This window comes from Octopus bimaculoides, chromosome 4 (assembly GCF_046866305.1).
Source record: "Octopus bimaculoides isolate indiv1 chromosome 4, ASM4686630v1, whole genome shotgun sequence".
NCBI lineage: Eukaryota > Metazoa > Mollusca > Cephalopoda > Octopoda > Octopodidae > Octopus > Octopus bimaculoides.
In genome coordinates, this window is record NC_142931.1 from 34,498,818 (window position 1) to 34,522,460 (window position 23,643).

At 35.3% G+C, this 23,643-nt stretch overlaps 1 protein-coding gene across 1 annotated transcript in view; it reads right to left on the reverse strand.

Annotated features, from left to right (window-relative positions):
- LOC106875874 (opioid-binding protein/cell adhesion molecule homolog) overlaps nt 1-23,643 on the reverse strand; it is a 976,605-nt gene that overhangs the window by 22,381 nt on the left and 930,581 nt on the right. The window contains exon 6 of the mRNA XM_089350590.1: nt 22,945-23,232. Coding sequence (XP_089206716.1) covers nt 22,945-23,232 — 288 coding nt within the window. The remainder of the gene's footprint in view (nt 1-22,944; nt 23,233-23,643) is intronic.

Below are 23,643 nucleotides of genomic sequence, written 5' to 3' on the forward strand. Positions count from 1 at the left end.
ACCTCATCTTTTCAATATGTCTCTCCCTCAGTTTCACTTTTGTGTAGATTCTAAGATTATGCTTAAACAAAAATGTGTTTATGAATAGACTCCCTTTCTCTCTCATACACACATGTATGCATACATACATTCACAACTATACAATCACCTGATCAAAGTTACATTTACAAATAATGTTACATATGTGTGGTTGCTTTTGTTTGGACAAATATTCAAGAGTAAACTATGAGGCTATAATGCAATCTAGAATAGAATATATCTAAACTTCTGGCTACCTTCTATTTCCAAATATTTCCAAATATTCAGCAGACTACATAAAGTTTTTCTTGTTTTGCTGCATGACAAAATATGTACGTCAGTATATACATGCATGTCTGTATGTATATGTGTGTATATATATATATATATGTATACATATATATGTAAGTATATATATATGTATGTTTATATCTATCTATCTATCTATCTATCTATCTATCTATCTATCTATCTATCTATCTATCTATCTATCGATATATATATGTATATATATATATATATATATATATATATATATATATATATATACAAAACTCTGCCAGTGTGAAATGTTTTGTATTGAAATCTGAAAGAATATATTTTTAAATAACAAGAATACCATGCCATGTGTTTGCAAACAATATTTATAGTAATGTAATGAAAAGAGGGGAAAAAAACGAGATTTTTTCTTTTTTTTTTTTTCAGTTGGTAGGATTCTTGTTACATAATCTATACTTATTTTCATTTTTATATGCATATTGTAATTCTTTATTCTTTCTATTTTTTATTTTAATTTGTGCAGAATATAGTTTGTAACAAATAGATATATTTTATTATTGAGGAAGCAGCTATACCTATATAAAAGTTTGAAAATAACCAAATAAGCCAGTAAAGCAATAACTAAATATTGCCATAATGTAGTTAAGAGTTTAACATATTTGGCTTATGATGTTTTAAATCTATGTTCAAATGCACCACCAGGCATAGATTTATGACCTCTTGTACAACCTAAATGACCACACTTATTTTTCCCAACGTATTTTTATTATTATTATTATTATTATTATTATTATTATTATTATTATTATTATTATTATCATTACTATTATTACTTAAATTTTCTATCATTTATACATTTCTTAATAGGTTCGCTAATTATGGCATTATTCTAAAAGGAAACATTGAATTACTTCTCTGAACTTCAGTTCAGTAGGATATGTAACAGGATAACACTATATTCTGCCTATATAATGGACAAAATATATGTTTTTATTAATGGGTGTAATGGGTATTTTGTAGTCCAAGGAAGATGGTTTTGCAATTTCTTGCTGAACAAACCCGAACAAATGATTTGCTTATAGTGATCAAATGTTTATGCTAGGCGTAGGAGTGGCTGTGTGGTAAGTAGTATGCTTATGGACCACATGATTCTGGGTTCAGTTCCACTGTGTGGAACGTTGGGCAAGTGTCTTGTACTATAGCCTCGGGCCAACCAAAGCCTTTTGAGTGGATTTGGTAGACGGAAACTGAAAGAAGCCCGTCATATATATGTATATATATATATATATGTATGTGCATGTGTATGTTTGTGTGTCTGTGTTTGTCCCCCAAACATCGCTTGACAATCGATGCTGGTGTGTTTACATCCCCGTAACTTCGCGGTTTGTCAAAAGAGGCTGATCGAATAAGTACTAGGCTTACAACGAATAAATCCTGGGGTCGATTTGCTCGACTAAAGGCGGTGCTCCAGCATGGCCACAGTAAAATGACTCAAACAAGTAAAGAGTAAGAGCTACACATCAGCTCACTGCCTCCATCAAATTGCCTGAAACAAGTGCACAGTATACTTCATTTTAGGTGTCAAAGCATTTGCAGAGCAATATGAAATGAAGAATACAAGACATCACTGAGCAATATCAGATAAGAACACAAGGCATCACCCAGTCCAAAAACTGAAACCACAATATTTGTGAAAGCAACACCCTGACCACTAAACCATATAGTTTCATAGGGGTAAAGATTTAATTTCTAAAGATATAACAAAAATAATGTCTCACTGATCTTTTGGTGTAGGTGTGTGCTGAAATTTGCTTTTGCGAAAATGTTCTTTTTCTTTATAACGTGTATATCCATTCCAATATCCATCTCTCAGATGTCACATTGAAAAATTCATCTTGAAAAAACTTGTGTGCAAACATTTTTTTCATATTGTGGAGCTAGATATAAAAATGTGTGTGTGTGTGTGTGTGTGTGTGTGTGTGTGTGTGTGTGTGTGTGTGTGTGTGTGCGCGCATGTGTGCACGTGTTCGCAATTGCACATCTTAGAGTAAATAATAATCAGAAAATATAATTTTCAGCTATTGATATATTGAGTTTAAGCATTTTAGAATCCATCCTTTTTATTTCATTCAAATGCATCATACATAACATATCAGTTTTTAAAGAGGATGAATGGAGAGAAAATTGTCTGAGTTGTTTCAATAAGTTACAGATTGAGAGCCAATCTTTTCAAAGATATTATATGCTGAACAATAATGTATGATGAATTGCATCAACCTAAAGTGAACTTTGTGACACATCACTTGAGATATTGAAGGAAACTGAGAACATATCACTAGTAACTAGATGTGGTCTCACATTTAGAAAAGAATGGTAATGTTTCAAAGTTGAATCCACAGAAATTCTAAAAAATATCTAATCAAACAAGCCTGTATCTGATGTGTTATCGCGTGTATCAACTAGAAACAGCAGCTAAATTTCGATCACATCTTATCATACTGACTTATAAAAAAGTGTGGAGGCGCAATGGCCCAGTGGTTAGGGCAGTGGACTAGCAGTCATAGGATCGTGGTTTCGATTCCCAGACCGGGCATTGTGAGTGTCTATTGAGCAAAAACACCTAAAGCTCCACGAGGCTCTGGCAGGGGATTGTGGTGAACCCTGCTGTACTCTTTCACCACAACTTTCTCTCACTCTTACTTCCTGTTTCCGTTGTGCCTGTAATTCAAAGGGTCAGCCTTGTCACACTGTGTCACGCTGAATATCCCCGAGAACTACGTTAAGGGTACACGTGTCTGTGGAGTGCTCAGCCACTTGCACATTAATTTCACGAGCAGGCTGTTCCGTTGATTGGATCAACTGGAACCCTCGATGTTGTAAGCGACGGAGTGCCAACATAAAAAAGTGCAGTCCTAAATCTATAGAGATAAGATAATTATGTTTAGAATGTCTCTAATCACGGGTCTGATTATCCAGAAAAATATCCAATAAATATCAAAATTAACATTATCAAAAACAGCAAGATCAGTCTATAAGATTGATAATTTTGTATCTGCTGTTGATGGAAACTATTTAGCCATTTAGAATATGAGAAATAAAATTCCATTTCTGTGATACTAAACAAATTTTATAAACTGAATTAGCTTTTTAAATTTACTGGTTTTATAACTTAAGAAGTATATATATATTAAAAAAAGTAGTTTCCTAGCTGAGAAAGGGATCTTCTCTAAGGTCTGTATTTACAAGAAAAGGTCATGCTGAAGCCTTTTTGACAGTATCAACGCATAAGGATGATCGGGAAGTTTTAATAAGTTTAGCAAGAAAAAGTAGTGGGCAGAGTTGGGGAAGCCGACTTCACAGTTTCAAAGATCAAAAATAAAATAAAAGAGACACTGTTATCATTTCCATCTTTTTAATCTATTATGTTGTAATTTCTAACTTATATTCATGAACATTAATCATGGAACAAGTCATCCTGTAGTCTTTGTTACAGTTTGGCTATACATGGCTTATTTTTATCAGGCTGTTAAATACTTTACTTCATTCTTCAGAGCATCTTTGCAGTTTAATTTTCAGAGACCAACAGATTTCGTTTCTTTCACCATTCATCTTTTCCTCAATCAGTCTGGTTCTCTTTTGCAAAAATCTCTATCCATTTCCTATACTTAGCATAATATCTTCTACATCTCTTTCAATATATCAGTATTCTTTATTGATCACTTTCTTTAATGTAATTCTAACCAGTTCACACCTAGTCATTGGCATATTACATGCTGCTTCAACTTTTATTTAATTCAATATATTTTACACACTTCTGACAGTTTTGCCTCTATTTCTTCTTATTATGTATAAGTTTTTATCACTTGCTTGTCTGCTAAGCAGGAAATTGTATCTGTGCATTGTCTTCATATTTCTAACATCTCTAGATTGACTTTACTGAATTGAAAGACATTTGTTAATACTTTACCACTAGATTCATTCTGTAATTTATGAGACATCAATAAGAAATTTGATACTGCTTCTTTGAGCAAAACAAACAGTAATCTCCACACCAAAACAACTTTACAAGCAATGTGGTAAAAATAAAACTAATGTAGCACTAATACCAAGAGAAGAAGATTTGGCCAGCGGGCTTTGAAGAGTAGATGGATTGCCACAGGAGAGAAATTAACAAAAATAGGATATAAAGACTGAAGTTACTATGGTATATGAAAAACATGAAAGCACTTGGAAATGAGAAAGCACTAAATTCCTGGCTAAAATATTTGGAGGGTATCTACAAAATACCTGCTAAAATATGTAATAATTTACTGCAAAAGTGTGAAACAGCATAATAATTGAATAGTTGAATGGTTTACTAAGGAGTAAAATCATTTTAATCCATCTCTTAAACTGAAGAAAAGTGAACCTTTACTCCTGCAAGAAAATAACAAGATACATAAACTGTCCATTTATTATAAGCGAAGTCTTAACAGCTTAACATCCAGATTACAATTATGATAAAATATGAAAAAAATAATTAAATATATAAACCCACTTACCATCAAAAACCAATAGGAAAGGTGCTACAAAATCTTATATTAATTATTAGATGGGCTAATGATAAACACAGTTAAAAATGAAAACTGAAGGAAGAAAATGAAGTGCGTGACCATGGTATTGATTGATTCTCAAGAAAGGCTTTTGACTATTCCTTTGACTGGAATTTTGGCTTTTGACTGGTGCATTGAAGTATAAACTATGAGTAAATTAGCACAAAATGCAAGCAAATGCAAACATCTTAAGTAAATGAGAGAGAAGTTTAGTGGGGAATATTCCCCAAAAGCACATAACGAGTAATACTCCTACTGAGTTAAATGCCCCAAAATAATGTAATAAAGATCAATTCTTTAGAGGATTCAGCTATAACCAGAAGTCTTTTTTCAATTGAAGGATTAGTAGGGGCAGCAAAGGATCATTTTTAGAAGATATTACTCACAACTGACTCAGAAACATTCTTTTACTCTTTTACATGTTTCAGTCATTTGACTGTGGTCATGCTGGAGCAACACCTTTAGTCAAACAAATCGACTCCAGGACTTATTCTTTGTAAGCCTAGTACTTAGTATATCAATCTCTTTTGCTGAACTGCTAAGTTTCAGGGACATAAACACACCAACAACCAGCATCAGCTGGCAAGTGATGGTGGGGTGGACAAACACAGACACAAAGACACACACACATAAATATATATACACATATATATATATATGTGTGTGTGTGTGTGTGTATAAATACATACACACAACAAATTTCTTCCAGTTTCCATCTACCAAATCTACTCACAAGGCTTTAGTTGGCCCGAGGCTATAGTAGAAGGCACTTGCCTAATGTGTTACGCAGTGGGACTGAACCCAGAACCATGTGTTTAGGAAGTAAGCTTCTTACCACACCGTAATATAAATACAATGGGTAGAGGGTTTTCTCTTACAAGATTATTATTATAAAATAGCTATTTTGAAAGTAAATTTATCAAGAATAAAGAAAAATTAATATAATAGCCACAGAACATGAACAAATAACAGGAAACAGAATTTCATGTAACAGTGCAATGAAAAAATAACAGCAGACTATTAAGAAAACTAAATTAGAAATAAGACTAACATTATTTTTCCATGATATTGATAAGTAAAACATACAATAAAGGAACCATGTAAGAAGCAGAAGTGAACAGAGAAAATTTGTTTGATTCAAACCTTGGATCAATGTATTTTTAATAGATAATATCTTGATATATAAGCAATCTTTCTAGAAGCTTTTTCTCAAATCATCATCTTTATTGTTTAACGTCCGCTTTCCATGTCAGCATCGGTTGGACGATTTGACTGAGGACTGGCTAACCAGATGGCTTCACCAGGCTCAAATCTAATCTCGCAGAGAGTCTACAGCTGGATGCCATTCCTAATGGCAACCACTCCGAGAGTGTAGTGGGTGCTTTTACGTGCCACTGGCACGAGGGTCAGTCAGGTGGTACTGGCAATGGTCATGCTCCAATGGTGTTTTTTTTTTTTACGTGCCACCTGCACAGGCGCCAGTCCAGTGGCACTGGCAACAACCTTGCTTGAATGTTTTTTTCACAAGCCACCGGCATGGAAGCCAGTCAGCTGCTCTGGCAACGATCACGAAATATAAAGTTATAAAGAGTATACATCATAACAGCAGAATATGAGGTTTTGAAGAACCAATTAATTGTTGCTGAGTCTTAATCAAGGTGGAGTATTTAGCAGACATAACAGAGTTAAATGTTTCATGCTGTAAAAGCAACACTTGTATTGCAGAATTTGTTCAGCAAAGAGGTAGAATACAAGTGATCTCATAAAACGACAAGATAACTTTACTTTGGGATATACTGATTCTCACACATTTTGATTAAGCCAAATCTTCAGATTTAATTGACAAAGATCATCAGACAGGAATAAAAAAGAATGTCACCTAACCAAGAAATCACTTGTTACAGAACAGAAGACAGTATATCTGAAATAGAAATGAAGCAACAATCCAAATATAGAGACATAAAATAATGATATTCAGATAGTAGCAGGGGATTAAAAACAAAAACAATTCCCATAATAGCAGAGAATTTAGGAATGATTTATGGAGATGATATACAAGCAAGTACCAGGACATACACACAACGCACAATATATCATTTCTGAGAATTGCACATATATTACATGAAGGTGACTAGTCTCTACTTTGTAAGGTGGAAGGGCATTGCAAAGATATGGGAAGTAGATCAGGGGGCTAAAAATATTTCAGTGTTTAGTTCTATCCTTACTCTGCTTATCCATCCATCCATCCATCCATCCATCCATCTATCAATCAATCAATCTATCTATCTATCTATCTATCTATCTATCTATCTATCTATCTATCTAATGTAGCTGGATTAAAAATGGTGGCTAAAATTTCATTTACTATGAGTTTCATGTTAAGAAAAATATCTTAATATCTTAATGATTTTTCTAGTCGATCAGATGGAGGAATGGTGTTCATTTCCATTTTGGATGAAATGGAGATGAACACCATTCTTCCATGTAACCAGTTTTAAAAATTGTTAAGATATGAGATATTTTTCTTCACATGAAACCAATGGTAGCTTTAATACACAAATATATATATATATAGAGAGAGAGGTAGTAGATAATTTCTGTTATCTAGGGGACCAAATTAGTAGTGGGGGAGAATGCATGGATAGTGTGACAGCTAGAATAAGAATAGGTTAGAGGAAATTCATTGAACTATTACCTCTGTGTTGTAGTGGAAATGGTACATCCCTCCCACTGGACATGTGATAAGAGAAGCACCTATAAAGAGAGATGACCTCAACCAGTATGGGGAGTCATGTATCAGTTGTTGTAGAGTTGCTGTATGAGTTGTCAGTTGGAGTTAAGTGTCAGTTACATGTTATACTTGAGTTCAAGTCACAGTCAAAGTAGATGGTTCAAATTCAGTGTCTTGCAAAGCTATCAGCCTTAGCATGATAGACGAAGTGGTGTATTGTTATTCCAGTATAAAGAGATACACTGTATCTGATACCAAGAAAATATTGTGGCTACTAGGATATATACAACAGCTACAGCCACACCTTTTAACTGTGGAAAATACCACATCATAACACTCTCTTGACCATAAAAGTTTTCTCTCTCTGAGTGAAAGGAAGATTGTGTGATGCATGTAAACAGACAGCAATTCTACATGGTAGTGAGATGTGAGCCCAGAATGTAGAGGACATGCAAAGGTTAGAAAACAATGAGGCTTTCATGCTCTACTGGATGTGTAATGTAAGTATACATGTTTGACAGAGTGCTATTGTTTTGAGAGATAAGTTAGGCATAAGAGGAATTAGTTGCTGTGTCCAAGAGTGAAGACAGCACTGGTTTGAGCATGTGATGTGGATGGATGCTAACAGCTCTATAAAGAAGTGTCGATCTCTCATGGAACACATAGGCGTGGGAGACCTAGGAAGACATTGATGAAGTACTCAAGAATGACTTCAAGATCTGAACATTCCAGGTGAGAAAACAAAGTACCAAGATTCCCAGTACCTTGCTGCACTCAAGAAGATCCATACTCCACTGCAGAAATGTTAAGACTGGTCCCTCTAGTGGTGAAAAGCACTCGTCACAGTACCAAGTAAAAGCACCAGTGCAGCACCATGTAAAAACATCTGTCTGGTGCCAAGTAAAAACAGCCAGCACACTCTATAAAGTGGCTGGAGTTAGGAAGGGCATCCATCTAGAGAAACCATACTGAATCAGACTAGAGTCTGGTGCAGCTCCCCAGCTTTCGAGCTCCTGTCAAACTGTCTCACCCATGCTAGCATGGACAATGAATGTTAAATGATGATGATACATATGCATGTGTGCTTGCATGTGTGTAAATATATTTCAGTGTGAGTGTATTTATATACAACATGCAAACAGATGTGATAAATTCTATATCACTTGTTTTCTACTCTTTCTTTTTCTTGTCCTTCTCTTTGATGAATGCATAACCCCAAAACATTATATTTATTTTTGGTTTCTTTTCATTAGCATATATATATATTCATTGCATACTTCCTCCATTGTTGTTGTTTTACTTCATATTTCTACACTTTTTCAATCATGTGTTTTGCTTTGTCTGACTTCATGCATTATTTATTTATTACTCCTCGCCTCAGATGCCAACTCATCTTAATTGTTTGACTTATACATACATTTCTGTGTGTGCATACACAATCATATACCTTTTATCTTTAATCTTTTACCTCCTTCAGGCCACAGACTGCGGCTATGCTGGGGCACTGCCACGAAGAACTATTAGTCGATTGAATCAAACCAAGCATTTATTTTGTTTTTAAGCCTCTGGCACTTATTCTATTGGTCTCTTTTTGCTAAACATCTAAGTCACAGGGACATAAACAGACCAACATCATTTGTCAAGCAGTAGTGGGGACTAACAAAAATACAAAGACACACACACACACACACACACACACACACACTCACACTCACACACACACACACGCACACACACACATATAATGGACTTCTTTCAATTTCAATCTATCAAATCCACTCATGAAACTTTGGTCAGCCTGTGGCTATAGTAGAAGACACTTGTCCAAGTTGCCACACAGTGGGTCTGAACCTGGAACCATGTGGTTGGGAAGCAAGCTTCTTATCACACAGTCACACCTTGCACCCTGCACATATGATGTTTGAATTTATAAATAAGAACACAAAGTACTCAATGCGATGAGTTTATTCAAAGCTTCCTTCAATTACTACCTTAATCTTTGCTTTCCATAGTCCGATACGTTCCTCCAAAGAAGCAAATGGAAAGGGAGAAAAGGAATGAAATTATCTTCTTGTTAGGGAAATCAAATTGTGCAAAAATGTTGGAATTTCTCGTTATCATTTCATCATTTTACTTTCATGGGGAAATATGTTACAAATGCATCCAACAATACTTCTATGTAATCATGGATGCACTGGAAGTTCTAATCTTAGAAAGAGTCTTGTTTATTTCAATATGGACTGGTTGGAAAGACAATATTTATTGAGTTGCTGTTTAGTTTCAGCAGACTTGTGTTCAAATGCATTAGCATCTTATTTATTTATTGTAGCTCTTCCTTAACTTTTACCTTGCTTCAGTCATTAGACTGTGGCCATGCTGGAGTGCTACCTTGAAGGATTTTATTTGAACTAATTGACCCTAGTACTTATTTTCTTTATAAGCCCGATACTTATTCTACCAGTCTCTTAAGTCAAACTGCTAAGTTATATGGACATAAACACACAAAGACCAGTTGTCAAATGGTGGTGGGGGACAAACACAAGCACAAACACACATGCACGTAGATATACATTCAAATATAGATATATGACAGGCTTCTTTCAGTTTCCATCTACTAGATTCACTCACATAGTCTTGATCAGCCTGAGGCTATAGTAGAAGACACTTGCCCAAGGTACCATGCAGTAACACTGAACCTGGGACCATGTGGTTAGGAAGCAAACTTCTTACCACACTGCCACAATATATTCTATCTCTTTTAATATGATAGCATGAGATTTGAGGAAGATATGGCTGCTGTAACTAGCAAGACATGGTAACATTTATAAGCTTTCTCACTGAATAATATGAGAGAGATTCTATTACTATAAGCAAAACTCTTTTACCATAATCAAAGACACAATTATTATAGACTGTTGTTAGTTTCCTGCTCCATCAAAGTTTTAGTTGTTTTTGTTGTGTCTGTCTCTTCAATTCAAAAGTCTCAATGCTATCACTAACACACAAGTTTGTAAAGTCACTAAACCTAGCTACTTCACCAATTAGATAAAGTTAGCATCTCCAAAAACGTCTCTATTTGGATTGGAGTTAATATCTGCTCTGAAATGTCTAATCTGATTTTCCTCAATTCTAAAACATTGTACCATTTGTTTATCTTTATAATTTTTTAAATTATTATCATCATCATCATCATCATCATTATTATTATTATTATTATTATTATTATTATTATTATTATTATTTTTATTATTATTATTATTATTATTATTAACAATAATAATAATTTTAATATTAATAATGTTTTGGTGGTAGGAGTATTCAGGAGAGGGCAATTGCTGCTGTTTTAGAAAAAAAAAAATGTGTATTTTGGTTTTTTTTTTTTCCTTCCATCCTTCCTTCCTTCCTTCCTTCCTTCCTTCCTTCCGTCCTTATTTCCTCCCTCTCCCTCCTTTTCCCTCCCCGTCCTCGTTATCTCTTTTCATTTCTGACAGCCTTACATATATGAAGTAGCTATTGATTTAAAAATTACCTTGTCAAATTCAATCAATGAATTTTGGAAAGTAGCTCTCATGGAGAATGGCATAGCTACTTTTAGGACCACACAACCACTACCACCACTACTACTACTACTACTACTACTACTACTACTACTACTACTACTACTACTACTACTACTGCTGCTGCTGCTGCTGCTACTACTACTACTACTACTACAATAATAATAATAATGCTTCTGTGTCTGAGAACATATCTAAGAGATTGGGTGGAAATGGGTACAGGAAGATGCATTGAGTGTGAAGGAGTAACAAGCAAGTAAATAAATATAGCAAATATAAAAATTCTACTAGTTCACTCTAGTGTTCATAAATTTTAAGCTCTCACATATTACATTTTCCTTCTTGCTTCTTTTTTTCTTAAATTTTTGAATTTTATTTTACATTGTTGTTTGTTTTCTTCATATTGTAATCTCACATTTGATCATGGTTGTTATCATAGTTCTTGTTATTGTTGCTACTATTACTGTTGTTATTGTGTGTGTGTGTGTGTGTTTTTTGTTTTTGTTATCATCATCGACAACAACAATATTTCAGTTTCTATTTATCAAAAAAACAAAAGAGAGAGAAAAAAAGGTAATTTCCTCTATTGTATTCAAATAACTGAAACACCATCTCTACTGAACTTGCTCCTTGATTTCATCTTCTTTGTTTTTAGTGAAAGCATTCTTCTTCTTTCTTTCACCTTCTCCCCCTCTGCGTGTGTGTATATACATACATACATACATGCATACATACGTGCATACATACATACATACATACATACATACATACATACATACATACATACATACATACATATATATATATATATATATATATATATATATGTATCCCGCTTTTCACTTCTGTTTTTTCTCTCAGTCTCTCTGATTTTTGTAATATGAGTGCTTTGTAAGCTGCTTGCTAGGATTATCCATTAGTTCGATTAATGATTTCCTCAGATTGAAGATTTTGGTGCAAGGATTATTTTAAAATATGATGGAAGGAACATATTAGCAGCAAGTCTCTGAAATAACATGGAGCAAGCATTAAGCTTATGGTTTTGTAAATTTAAGTTCCAAATCCTCCACCTCCATCATCATTCTCTTTACTCCAATACTTTTTGCAGTAACAGAGAGATGCAAGCTCAGATATTAATGATACCTGCACTGTATCTTTCATGAGTCTGAGTAGCTTAGAGTTCATTGCTCTCATTCACAAATGGGAGACATTTTATCATGAAAAACATGTTTTAGGTATATTGGAAAGAATACTGTCTTTGCAGAAGACTTCATATTCTTGGAAGTTCAGAATCCATAACAACAAGTTTCACAACTTGGGTTTATATTGATAAAAACCTGACAGTTTTGTTATCTTTTATCTTTTACATGTTTCAGTCATTAGACTGCGGCTATGCTTGGACACCATCTTGAAATATTTTTTTCAAAAAATTTGACCTCAATACTTATTTTTTTAAAGCCTGGCACTTTTGCTTCTTTTGTCAAACTGCTAAGTTGCAGGAGCATAAATGCAGCATCACCACTGGTGGTGGGGAAGAAACACAGACTCAAAGACATGCACACATGCACAAATATCTATCTATCTACATATATATATCATCATCATCATCATCATCGTTTAACGTCCGCTTTCCATGCTAGCATGGGTTGGACGATTTGACTGAGGACTGGTGAAACCGGATGGCAACACCAGGCTCCAGTCTGATTTGGCAGAGTTTCTACAGCTGGATGCCCTTCCTAACGCCAACCACTCAGAGAGTGTAGTGGGTGCTTTTACGTGTCACCCGCACGAAAACGGCCACGCTCGAAATGGTGTCTTTTATGTGCCACCCGCACAAGCCAGTCCAGGGGCACTGGCAACGATCTCGCTCGAAAATCCTACAGGAGCCAGTCAGGCGGTACTGGCAACGGCCACGCTCAAAATGGTGCATCTCATGTGCCACCCGCACAAGAACCAGTCCAGGGGCACTGGCAACGATCTTACTTGGCTTGCCGGGTCTTCTCACGCACAGCCCATTTCCAAAGGTCTCGGTCCGTAGTCATCGCCTCGGTGATATACATCATTTGTAGAAATACATAAATCCAGAGGAGAAGCATACTCTAAGATGTAGACCAGTTAATATTATAGAGAGGTAAGCTTATTTATGGGGTTTCTCATTCATAAGGGGTTTAGCCCTAAGACATATCTTCACAACCCAAACACTGCTGGCCTGAGACCTTTTTAAAATATGGAAGCCTCATTTTTAAGGATAAAACCCTAGGTGATTATCTCCCTTTGCCATTGGCCAATGATCTTCAGCCACCCTGCTATCTTGAGGTCACCAAAGGACCATGAAGGTAAATGATTGTTTCCTTTCAGCCTTGGAATTTTCTAAAATGCAGGCATGGTCCAAAAATCTTCATCCTGGCCAATGATAATGATGATGATGTATATATATATATATATATATATATATATATATATATATATATATATATATATATATATATATACATGGTGGATGGTGGATGTCTTGCCATTTCTGCCTCTGAAATCCACTCATAAGACTTTGGTAAGCCTTAAGCTACAGTAGAAGACACTTGCCCAATGTGCCTCACAGTGGGACTGAACCTAAAACCATATTGCCGTGAAACAAATTTCTTATCACACAGCTATGCCTGCATCTTATAACAAGTGTTTTAAAAAAAATTTTTTTAAGTTTATATTGATGGGATCAAATTTTAATTGATGAATTATTATAGATAGTACTGTGTTAGGGTAATGTGTTTAGTTAATTACATAGATATAATTATATTGGCAGTATTTAGATTATAAACCTGAGCAAGAAAAAAGTCAACATTCACCCTAATAGGATTTCAGATCATTAATCTATAAGTGAGAAAAAAAGAAAAAATACTGTGAAGCATTACAGCCTGAAACTCTATCAATTCTGCTGATTCATCGTCAACATATACATAGAATATATTATTAATGATGAAAAATGTTGTGGCAATGATGATTATTGTAATTTCAAATAAATTGAAAACCAAAGCTCATTTCATTTGATATTGATTTCCATTATGCAGTTTGAAGTGTAGCTAGGTGCAGATGTGACTGCATGGTAAGGAATTTGCTTCCTAACAACATTGTTTGGGATTTAGTCACAGTACTTGGCTCCTAGATCAGGTGTTTATCTATTATAGCTCCAAGCTGTTCGAAGCCTTGCAAACTGATTTGGTTGGTTGGAACTGAAAGAAGACTGTTGTGTGTGTGTGTGGGGGGGGGAGTATTACTGTTTTCTTGCGTTGACATAGTGTGATAGTTGTAAATGGATGTCACTGTGATGCAAGACGTGTCATTTGTTTCCAGTCTACATAAAAACATGTCTGGTCATGGAAAAATATTATGCTACCTGGAAACAGGTAAGGGTCGAGCAAAAGAAAGCGCATCCAGCCATAGAACATCTACCTCAATAAATTCTGTCTAAGCCATGTAAGCAAGGAAAAGTGGATGTTAAATGATGATGATTATTAAAAAGTGTCACATTGTTTAGTTCTGTTATTTCTGCCCCAACAATTATTGATATCCTAGACATCTCAGGTAAAGTTCCCTATGGAATATTGTTTTCTTACCTGGAACATGCTGCTGTTGCTGAAATTGCAGACATTCTAGACCATATCCAGAAAATGGCCACCCAACTGACTATCATAATGATCCCTTTCACACACACTTTCAAAAACCTCTCTCTGTCTTACTTTAGCCACTGATATTATTATGGCCTCTGCTCCTCAGAATTTGCTGTGCTCATTCATCTCCATTCAAGCATTCCTCTTCCTATTCCTTTTGCCTCACCTCCACTGATCACCATTTTAATGTTCAAACACTCCAAGCTTTATTCTATTTCTACATCCAGCCTTTCCTTTACAGAATGTCAGTCCTCTGGAATTCCTTCCATATTCATATCTTCCTTGCAGGTGTTGGTTTATAAAGGCTCTAAAGAAACATTAAGGATGTCAATCTCACTTGTCTAGCAGAACCAACGAAGGCTATGGACACAACTTCATCATCCAGACTCAGCAATGAGTTCTAAAATTCAAATATAATTGCTTTATATATTTACTTATTATGCCATGCTTGAGAAGACCTATTGTGTCAAGTACATCAAAATCAAAATCAAATCAAATCACAATCAAATGGAAATTGTAGTTGTGCTCCCCGTGCCGGCAGCATATAAAAAGTACCATCCAATTATAGTCGATGCCAGCCCTCTCTGGTGCCTTTGCTGGTGGCATGTAAAAAATGCATTCACTACACTCTTGGAGTGGTTGGCATTAAGAAGGGCATCCAGGTGTAGAAATACTGCCAGATCAGACTGGAGTCTGGTGCAGCATCCTGGCTTCCCAGACCCCAGTCGAACCGTCCAACCCATGCCAGTATGGAAAACGGACGTTAAACAATGATGATGATGATTTATATATTCTTATGTTACATTTAAGGAATAAGTATGTAGTACTATTATTTTGCTTTTGTTCTATTGAGACTGTTGTTGTTTATGGCAGGTTAAACATGAGTAAAATATAAGGAAATAGGGATAAGAAGAACATTCTAGAGTGATAGATTGTTAGTAGTTTGGGATAAATTAAATAAGGTTGTTGTTTGGAGATGAAAAGATGAATAAGGTTTCTAAATGTAATCAATTTTATTAATGTTCATCTGCTGGAAGTGACAAGTTGTAATAATACTAAATTCTAAGTGCATATGCTATGCTATATACTTACCATTAATTTATTGGAAGATAGTTTTCATTTTGTATGTTACCTAGCAATATTGGAAATAGGTGGTAATAGCAGGTGGAAACCTTCCTCCAAAACAATGAGGTTTATCTTAATGGAATAACTGGATATTTGTGTAATTTGTTTTTCAATGTGTATCATGTAAGGTCATATGTAAACTAGAACAGAATGAAGCTAGTGTGCTCTGATGAATATGCAATGTGCTTGTGTATTGAGAGAAAATTTAGACGAGAAGAATTAGTTGTAATATGCGAGAGAGAAGACTGCACTGGTTTAGTCATATGATGCATAAGGATGAGGACAATTGCATAAAGATATGTCAATCATTTAAAGTGGATGGAACTTATGGAAAAGGAAAATCTGGGAAGACATGGGATGAATTATTAAAAGCCAATCTCCGGATGCTGAGCCTTATAGAGGAGATGACAAAGGACTAAGATTATTGACGTTTTGTGGTACTTGAGAAAACTCATTCACCACAGCAGAAATAATATCCTGAAACCACCATGGTTATGCTTATATGTGCAAGTCCCTGCTACTGCCACTAATCTTTCTACCCTGCCAAGCATTTCCTCCACGTCTCAACTCCTAATACTCATCATTTCTCTAATAATGAGACTACACAGCTGCTGTAATCATCTGAAAGCAGAATAGGCACATACTATATCCCTTCCTTTTTGGTCACTTTCCTTCCCCACCATTGGAACCACTTCCATTTCTCGTTAACTTTCCAGCTCACAATTACCACCAATCATCTCCTTTCTGTGTCTTCAGCCATTGTTCTCTCCCCTCTGTTATACTCTACCCTTAAAAGCTCTATTGTCTGCTATCACCATCAGTGCCTTCACATATCTACCATAGCCCCACTGGGCCACTACTATATTTCCCCATTACTTGCTGCAGCCACCTTTATGCCATCTCTAACTATCTCTCCTCACACTCTTATGAAACTGCCCCTTCTATCTCCCCTATCCAATCACCCAGTCCAATCCTCTGTACCATTTATATTCACTCCCCACTCTATCCTGAGGATATACCACGACATACTCCCACCACCATCTCTCTTTCTGTTTATCTTTTCCCCTAACTCTCTGTTTCTCTCTTTTCCAACAGCAGTAGTCATGTCATCTCTGCAGCAAAACACCTATCTCTATCCCTCTAATATACCTTTTCATCCTCTCATCAACTGGCACAAAGCCATCTATCTCAATACTACTCTACTTCCCAGTTGAGAGGTATTTGTCATCGTCATCGTCCTCATCATCATCATCATCATCATCCTTTGGTGTCTGCTTTCCAGCTGGGTTAGACAGCTTGACTGGGACTGGTAAACCAGAGAGCTGCACCAGGTTCCTGTCTGATATGGCATGGTTTCTACTACTGGATGCCCTTCCTAACACCAACCACTCCAAGAGAGTAATGGGTGCTTTTTATGTGCCATGACCCCATTGGTGCTGGTGCCATATAAAATGCACCCACTGCATATATTAAATGTTTGGAGTTAAGAAGAGCATCCAACCATAAAAACTATGCCAAAGCGGACAGCAGAGCCACAGCACAGTGCTCTGACTTATCAGCTCTTGTCAACCCATCCAACTCATGCCAGGATGCAAAATCGTTGATAAATTATAACGGTGATGATAATAATGGTGTGATGATCCTACTTAAATGGAAACAAAAATTCATTCATGGGTAGAGTTCAAAAATTTGAATGTAATTTCTCTCTTGAACACAATTCCTCAATTTATCAATCTTGGTTTTTGATTTCATTCTTTGTTTTAACTACACATTTTTATTTTTTGCAAGAAGTGTGGCTGTAATTGATCATCTCTCTTCATCTCTGTACCTAGAAAAGAGTATGATGATCATGTGAAACCTGTGATAATCAATAATTAGTGTGTAATATTGTGTGTTTGCACTCTTCAATAACTTCACCGAGAGCTACATCCTTTCAATAATGATATCATTTAAGGGTGTTTCCCCCTCATCACCTCTCCTCTACCCTACACTCTTTCTCTTAATAGGCAGTTTTTTTTTCTCCTACTTGATGGGCAGAGAAGAAAGTACATATTTTGACTAGTTTTCTGTTTGCTGATTTAATGAAGTGGAAAAGTGAAAATCAACTATTAAGTGATCATGTTTCCTTTAAAATAATGAGGATCCTCATTTACAGAAAACTCTTGAATTGAAAATTAATTAATAATTTAGGAGAGATTATGTCAGTATACATGCCAGAGTGACTGATGACATTTTTTTGTTTCCTTTGCACTAACAGTTTTAACTGAACTTCATTCAAATTGTAAACACTTTAAAATATGCATCATGTACTTACTAATGTGTTTATTTCTTTCCCTTTTTTTTTTATTTTTAAGCATTGTGGATATTTCATTTATTTTCTTATCTCTTTTCATTATATTCTAGTTATGAAAGCTTTCACTCAAGCTTAAAGAACTTTCATTATGTTGGCATTCAAGTTGTGTTGTCTTTTCACATTGCTTTCCTGCTAGTTATTTCATGAGTCAACAAGCAGCCAAAAATAAATGGGAAGCTAAACTGTTAAACTGAAAGTGTAATGAAATAAAGTAGAAGTATTGTGGGTGCCTAATGGAAAAAGAAAAGAAAAAAAAACTGAAAACAAAAGAAAAAATTCTTTATTAACTGAGCTCATGAATTGTAAGTTGTTTTTTCAAATCTTGGTAGTATTTCACTTCAGTATCCAAATTGGACAATTTGTACAAATATATAGATTAAACCAATGCTTTTTTTCCTTCTATATTTGCTATGTTGCACTGTCAACATTTGATTTAAAAAGAATCTTCTTTTCAATCCATTTTTCAACCTTCTTTTGCATTCTTGTAAACTTACCTGCCCACTCACTCAATCCAATCCCCTGTACTACTTGACTCACCATCCACTGTAACTTGAACACATCTTCTTCATCATCTTCTCTCTCTTGCTACATTTTCTCTTTCTCTCTGGGGTGACCAGATATCTCCCTATTATACACTAACCTCTCATCATCTGACACAAAACTACCTCCCTTAATGCCAGTCACCACTCAATTGAGGGGGACTTATCTTGTGAGATGTTGCTTCTGCTGGTACCAATTAAAATGCACCCAGTAAAATCTCCTTAAAGAGTTTGGCATTCGGAAGGGCATCCAGTCATAGAAATCATGACAAAGCAGACAGTAGAACTAGCCAAGTGCAGTCTTTAAATGATGATGATGATGGTGTTTAAATTTAGTTTAAATTTCTAAATGTTTGCTATTTAATTTTTGCTACTGACATTTTGCAGAAATTTGGAGTAAGATACATTATATCCTATAAATTTCATGTATATTGAACTGCATGTATTTTTGTTGAGACTCTGTTCTTAATAAATTGTTCTAAACAATTTATACGATGCTTTGGATTTAACACAGATAAAAACATCTTGCCCTGAGCAAAACACCAAACAGCAATACACAGTACAATAACAACATGTATACCACCAGTAATATAGAATTAGACAGCATCTCTGAAAGTTGAAAGTAGGCTACCAGAATCATTCTCCCATGGTCAATGACAGTTTATTTGAATTTCAAACCATGGCTGAATGAACAAATGAATACCAAATTCTCTTTAATGTCCGACAAGTGATTTGAGATGATATGTTGGTACAAGTACGAAACATTGACCTGAAAGACTGGCCAGTTAATACAAATATAAGAAAAGAGCTTTCCCAACTAGAATTGAATGTGTTCAATCAAATAGCAAGAAATTACCTAAAAGGTACCTAATCAAAGAGTATAAAAGCAACATCTGAGACTTTAAATCTAAGAGAGAGACTAATACCCACATGTATAAGGATACACACACACACACGCACACACACACGCACACACACACACATATATAAGTATGCGTATGCATGTATACATAAATATATATGTGTGTGTATATATATATATATATATACATATATATATATATATGTATATATATATATATATATATATATATATATATATATATATATATATATATATATATATATATATATATATATATATATATATATATATATATATATATATATATATATATATATATATATATATATATATATATATATATATATACGTATATATATATGCCTATATACAAGCACACACACATATATATATGTCTATATGTGTATCTGTGTGTGTATATCCTTATGTGCATGAATGTATATACAAAAATAGGCATTAAATATACATATATGTGTATAGATGCAGGTATACACTCATACATTCACATATGGATATATACATGTATATTGATTTTACATATCATTATCATGGCTTGTGACTTTAATGGACATATTGGGCAACACTATGATAGCTATTCCAATGTACATAGAGGCTATGGCTATGATACATGAACTGAAAAAGGTTCGAGCTCTTAGAGTTCTGTGATACAAATGATGTATTTGCAACATTAACTTCAGGAAACAGGTCAGCCACCTAATCACCTACGGCTCAGGTAAACATACAAGACAAATAGTCTTCTTTCTCATCATCATGAATCATGATCAACAGATAGTGGTAAATCTTTCCTTGATAAAGAATTATCATTTAGCATGTGTTTTCCATGCTGGTATGGGTTGGATGGTTTGACAGAAACTGGGGAATAAGAGGACTGTACCAAGCTCCTATGTCTGTGGCTGGATGCCCTTCCTGTCACCAACCACTTTACAGAGAGTACTGGATGCTTTTCGCATAGTACTGGCAAGGCAACAATGCTCAAATGAGGGAAGAGGCTTTATGCCAAGTGATGAATGGTTGAAGTATAACAGAGAAAGGGGACAGATATCTTATTGTAGATGAGTTATGGGATTAACTAGATGGAAAAGAAAACTGATGATGGTGAAGATGTATCAAAGCATGTTCTCAAGTTACAGGAAGAGGAATAAAAGAGAAGTGATATGGGTGGGTAAGTAAGTTCATGGGAGAAAGAGAGGTGAGTGGCAGAAGGATTGAGATGAAGATAGAGGGAAATGATGAATATGAGTGGAATCATAGTCAATCATGGATATCAGTTGTAGGGGAAGGCAGAGAGGAAATAGGTGGCAGTAAAGATGATTTGAAGTGTGAGGGGTGGTGTGCGAGATGCATGAGAGAGGGTACATGAACTGGAAATTCCCTGGCTGGTGAGCCTATAGGATGAGATAACGACAGAACAGGGCTAGGCTTACAATATTCCATCAAGGACAGCAGCTGGAGAGAACAAACAAGTTCATCATCAAGTAAAATACACATTTGATTTTGTACTCTATCAAGAGTTGACAGTACATGTTTAGAAAAACTCAAAATTTACTCTTTACTCTTTTACTCTTTTACTTGTTTCAGTCATTTGACTGTGGCCATGCTGGAGCACTGCCTTTAGCCGAGAAAATTGACCCTGGGACTTATTCTTTGTAAGCCTAGTACTTATTCTATCGGTCTCTTTTTGCCGAACCGCTAAGTAACGGGGACATAAACACACCAGCATCGGTTGTCAAGCGATGGGGGGGGGGGACAAACACAGACACACAAACACACATACATATATATATATATATATATATATATATATACACATATATACGACGGTCTTCTTTCAGTTTCCGTCTACCAAATCCACTCACAAGGCTTTGGTCAGCCCAAAGCTATAGTAGAAGACACTTGCCCAAGGTGCCATGTAGTGGGACTGAACCCGGAACCATATGGTTGGTAACAAGCTACTTACCACACAGCCACTCCTGCACCTAATGTTCAAATAGTTTTATGTTTGGGGAGGAGATCTAAGGTCTTGTAATAATACTATAGAGTTTCAGGTGTTTAAAATTTGTGAAGTGGGTATATAATTCAAACTACTCCCCTAGCAACAGGTGAAAGATAATGATAAACTCTTGCAACAGCAAGAGTGGAAAGCACATAACACAGCCTGAATCTCAGAGCATTTTGGTTCCATTCTGCTTTGCAAATTCTACAGGGTGTCCACAAGGTCTGGGTACATGGAGTAAATAAAATCATAACATAAACAATTAAATATAAGAAATAATAATTTCTTAAAGTAGATATAGTCATTCTTTGAATAATAATTTATTTTTGCCTGACTAAATTATTGCTGCTCACACAACATTTTAGGTTTTCCAGGACTGTGCAGACTTATTATCAAAGGCATTCCAGCCGTGACCCTCCTGTTTTTTTAGGAATATGTCCAGCATTACCTTAGCCCTTTTGTCCATTGCAAATTTCAAATTGCAGGATGTGTTTGCAGACTGTTATTTCTAGTTGGTTGCTATTTCTAGTTGGTTGCTATTTCTAGTTGGTTGCTATTTCTATTGGTACATAAAACACCCTTAGAATCTCATTCTCTTTTTATTTGTGTGTATGTTGTTTATTTGTGTCAACCTTTATTTCGTAACCTAAAAAAAGAATGCTGAAATAAGTTGCATAAAGGCTACAGTGGTGACACAACATCTCATTCAGTCACAATTTATTGATGAAATAACTGTTTATTAGCTCCTGGTATGTTAGCTTAAATCAAATAGATCTACAATCAAAGATATTCAAGTCATTACCATCTCAGGGAGTTTTTTTTTCTTTGTAATGGGGGGTTATACAAGAGACCACATCTTCCAATATATCTTTCTTTAGGCAAGTGTAATTCGAGGAAGATTTGGTTGTTATTTCTTTCAAGTTGTCTAAGTACATAGAGACTCTCTTACATTCAACTCTGTGCATGTGTGCATGTGTGAGTGTATGTATATGTGTGTGTGTGCAAGAGAGAGAGAGAGAAAGAGAGGGAGAGTGAGAGAGAGAAAGAGAGAGAGAGAAAGAGAGAGAGAGAGAGAGAGAGAGAGAGAGTGAGAGAGAGAGAGAGTGAGAGACAGACAGACAGACAGACAGACAGACAGAGAAAGTGTGAGTAACTTAAGATTGCATGCATATTGTGTACAGTAAAGAAAATGTTGCTTTAACTCACCATATAGAATCATTTTCTCCTGGTCACTTCCGAGATGATTAGAAGCAACACATGTATATTCTCCAAAGTCTGATATCTCTACTGCCCGTATCCTCAGGCTTAAAGTTATAGTGTGCTCATCTTCATTATATGCTTCTGCACGATACTTCCATGAATTTTCTATTCTGTTAGAATTCTTTTCCCAGTGTGTTGCACCGAGTGGACTTGCTGTTACTGTACACTCAAGTATTGTCATTTTGCCAATTTCTTGTCCCATTCTTTTATTACGAACTCGGACTTCAGGAGGGACTGTGAAAAGAAAGGAAATGAAAAAAAGATTAAAGTAGGAATTTCATTTGGTTGCAATGTTACAATCATATGACTTTGTATAGCCTTGTATGCATATAAACATATTTTTATCAGATTATCTTCATGCTTCTATATTTCTTTTCGTCTAATCCATCTCTTTGTCCCCACTCTCTCCCCACCTCAGTGCCACTTGCATTGCTTCACATCTCCTACTCTTACTGTATCCCATCACTTATCCATCTCTGCAGTTGCCTGTATCAGACACTACTCTAAATAACATTACCACTTACATCATACTACTGCGTCATACCTTCATTTGGCTGTCCTGACCCTTCTGATATCATTGCTCTCTCTTCTTATCCTCTCTTTATTCATCTAAGCTAATGTACACACTCTAGGTTATTGAGTACT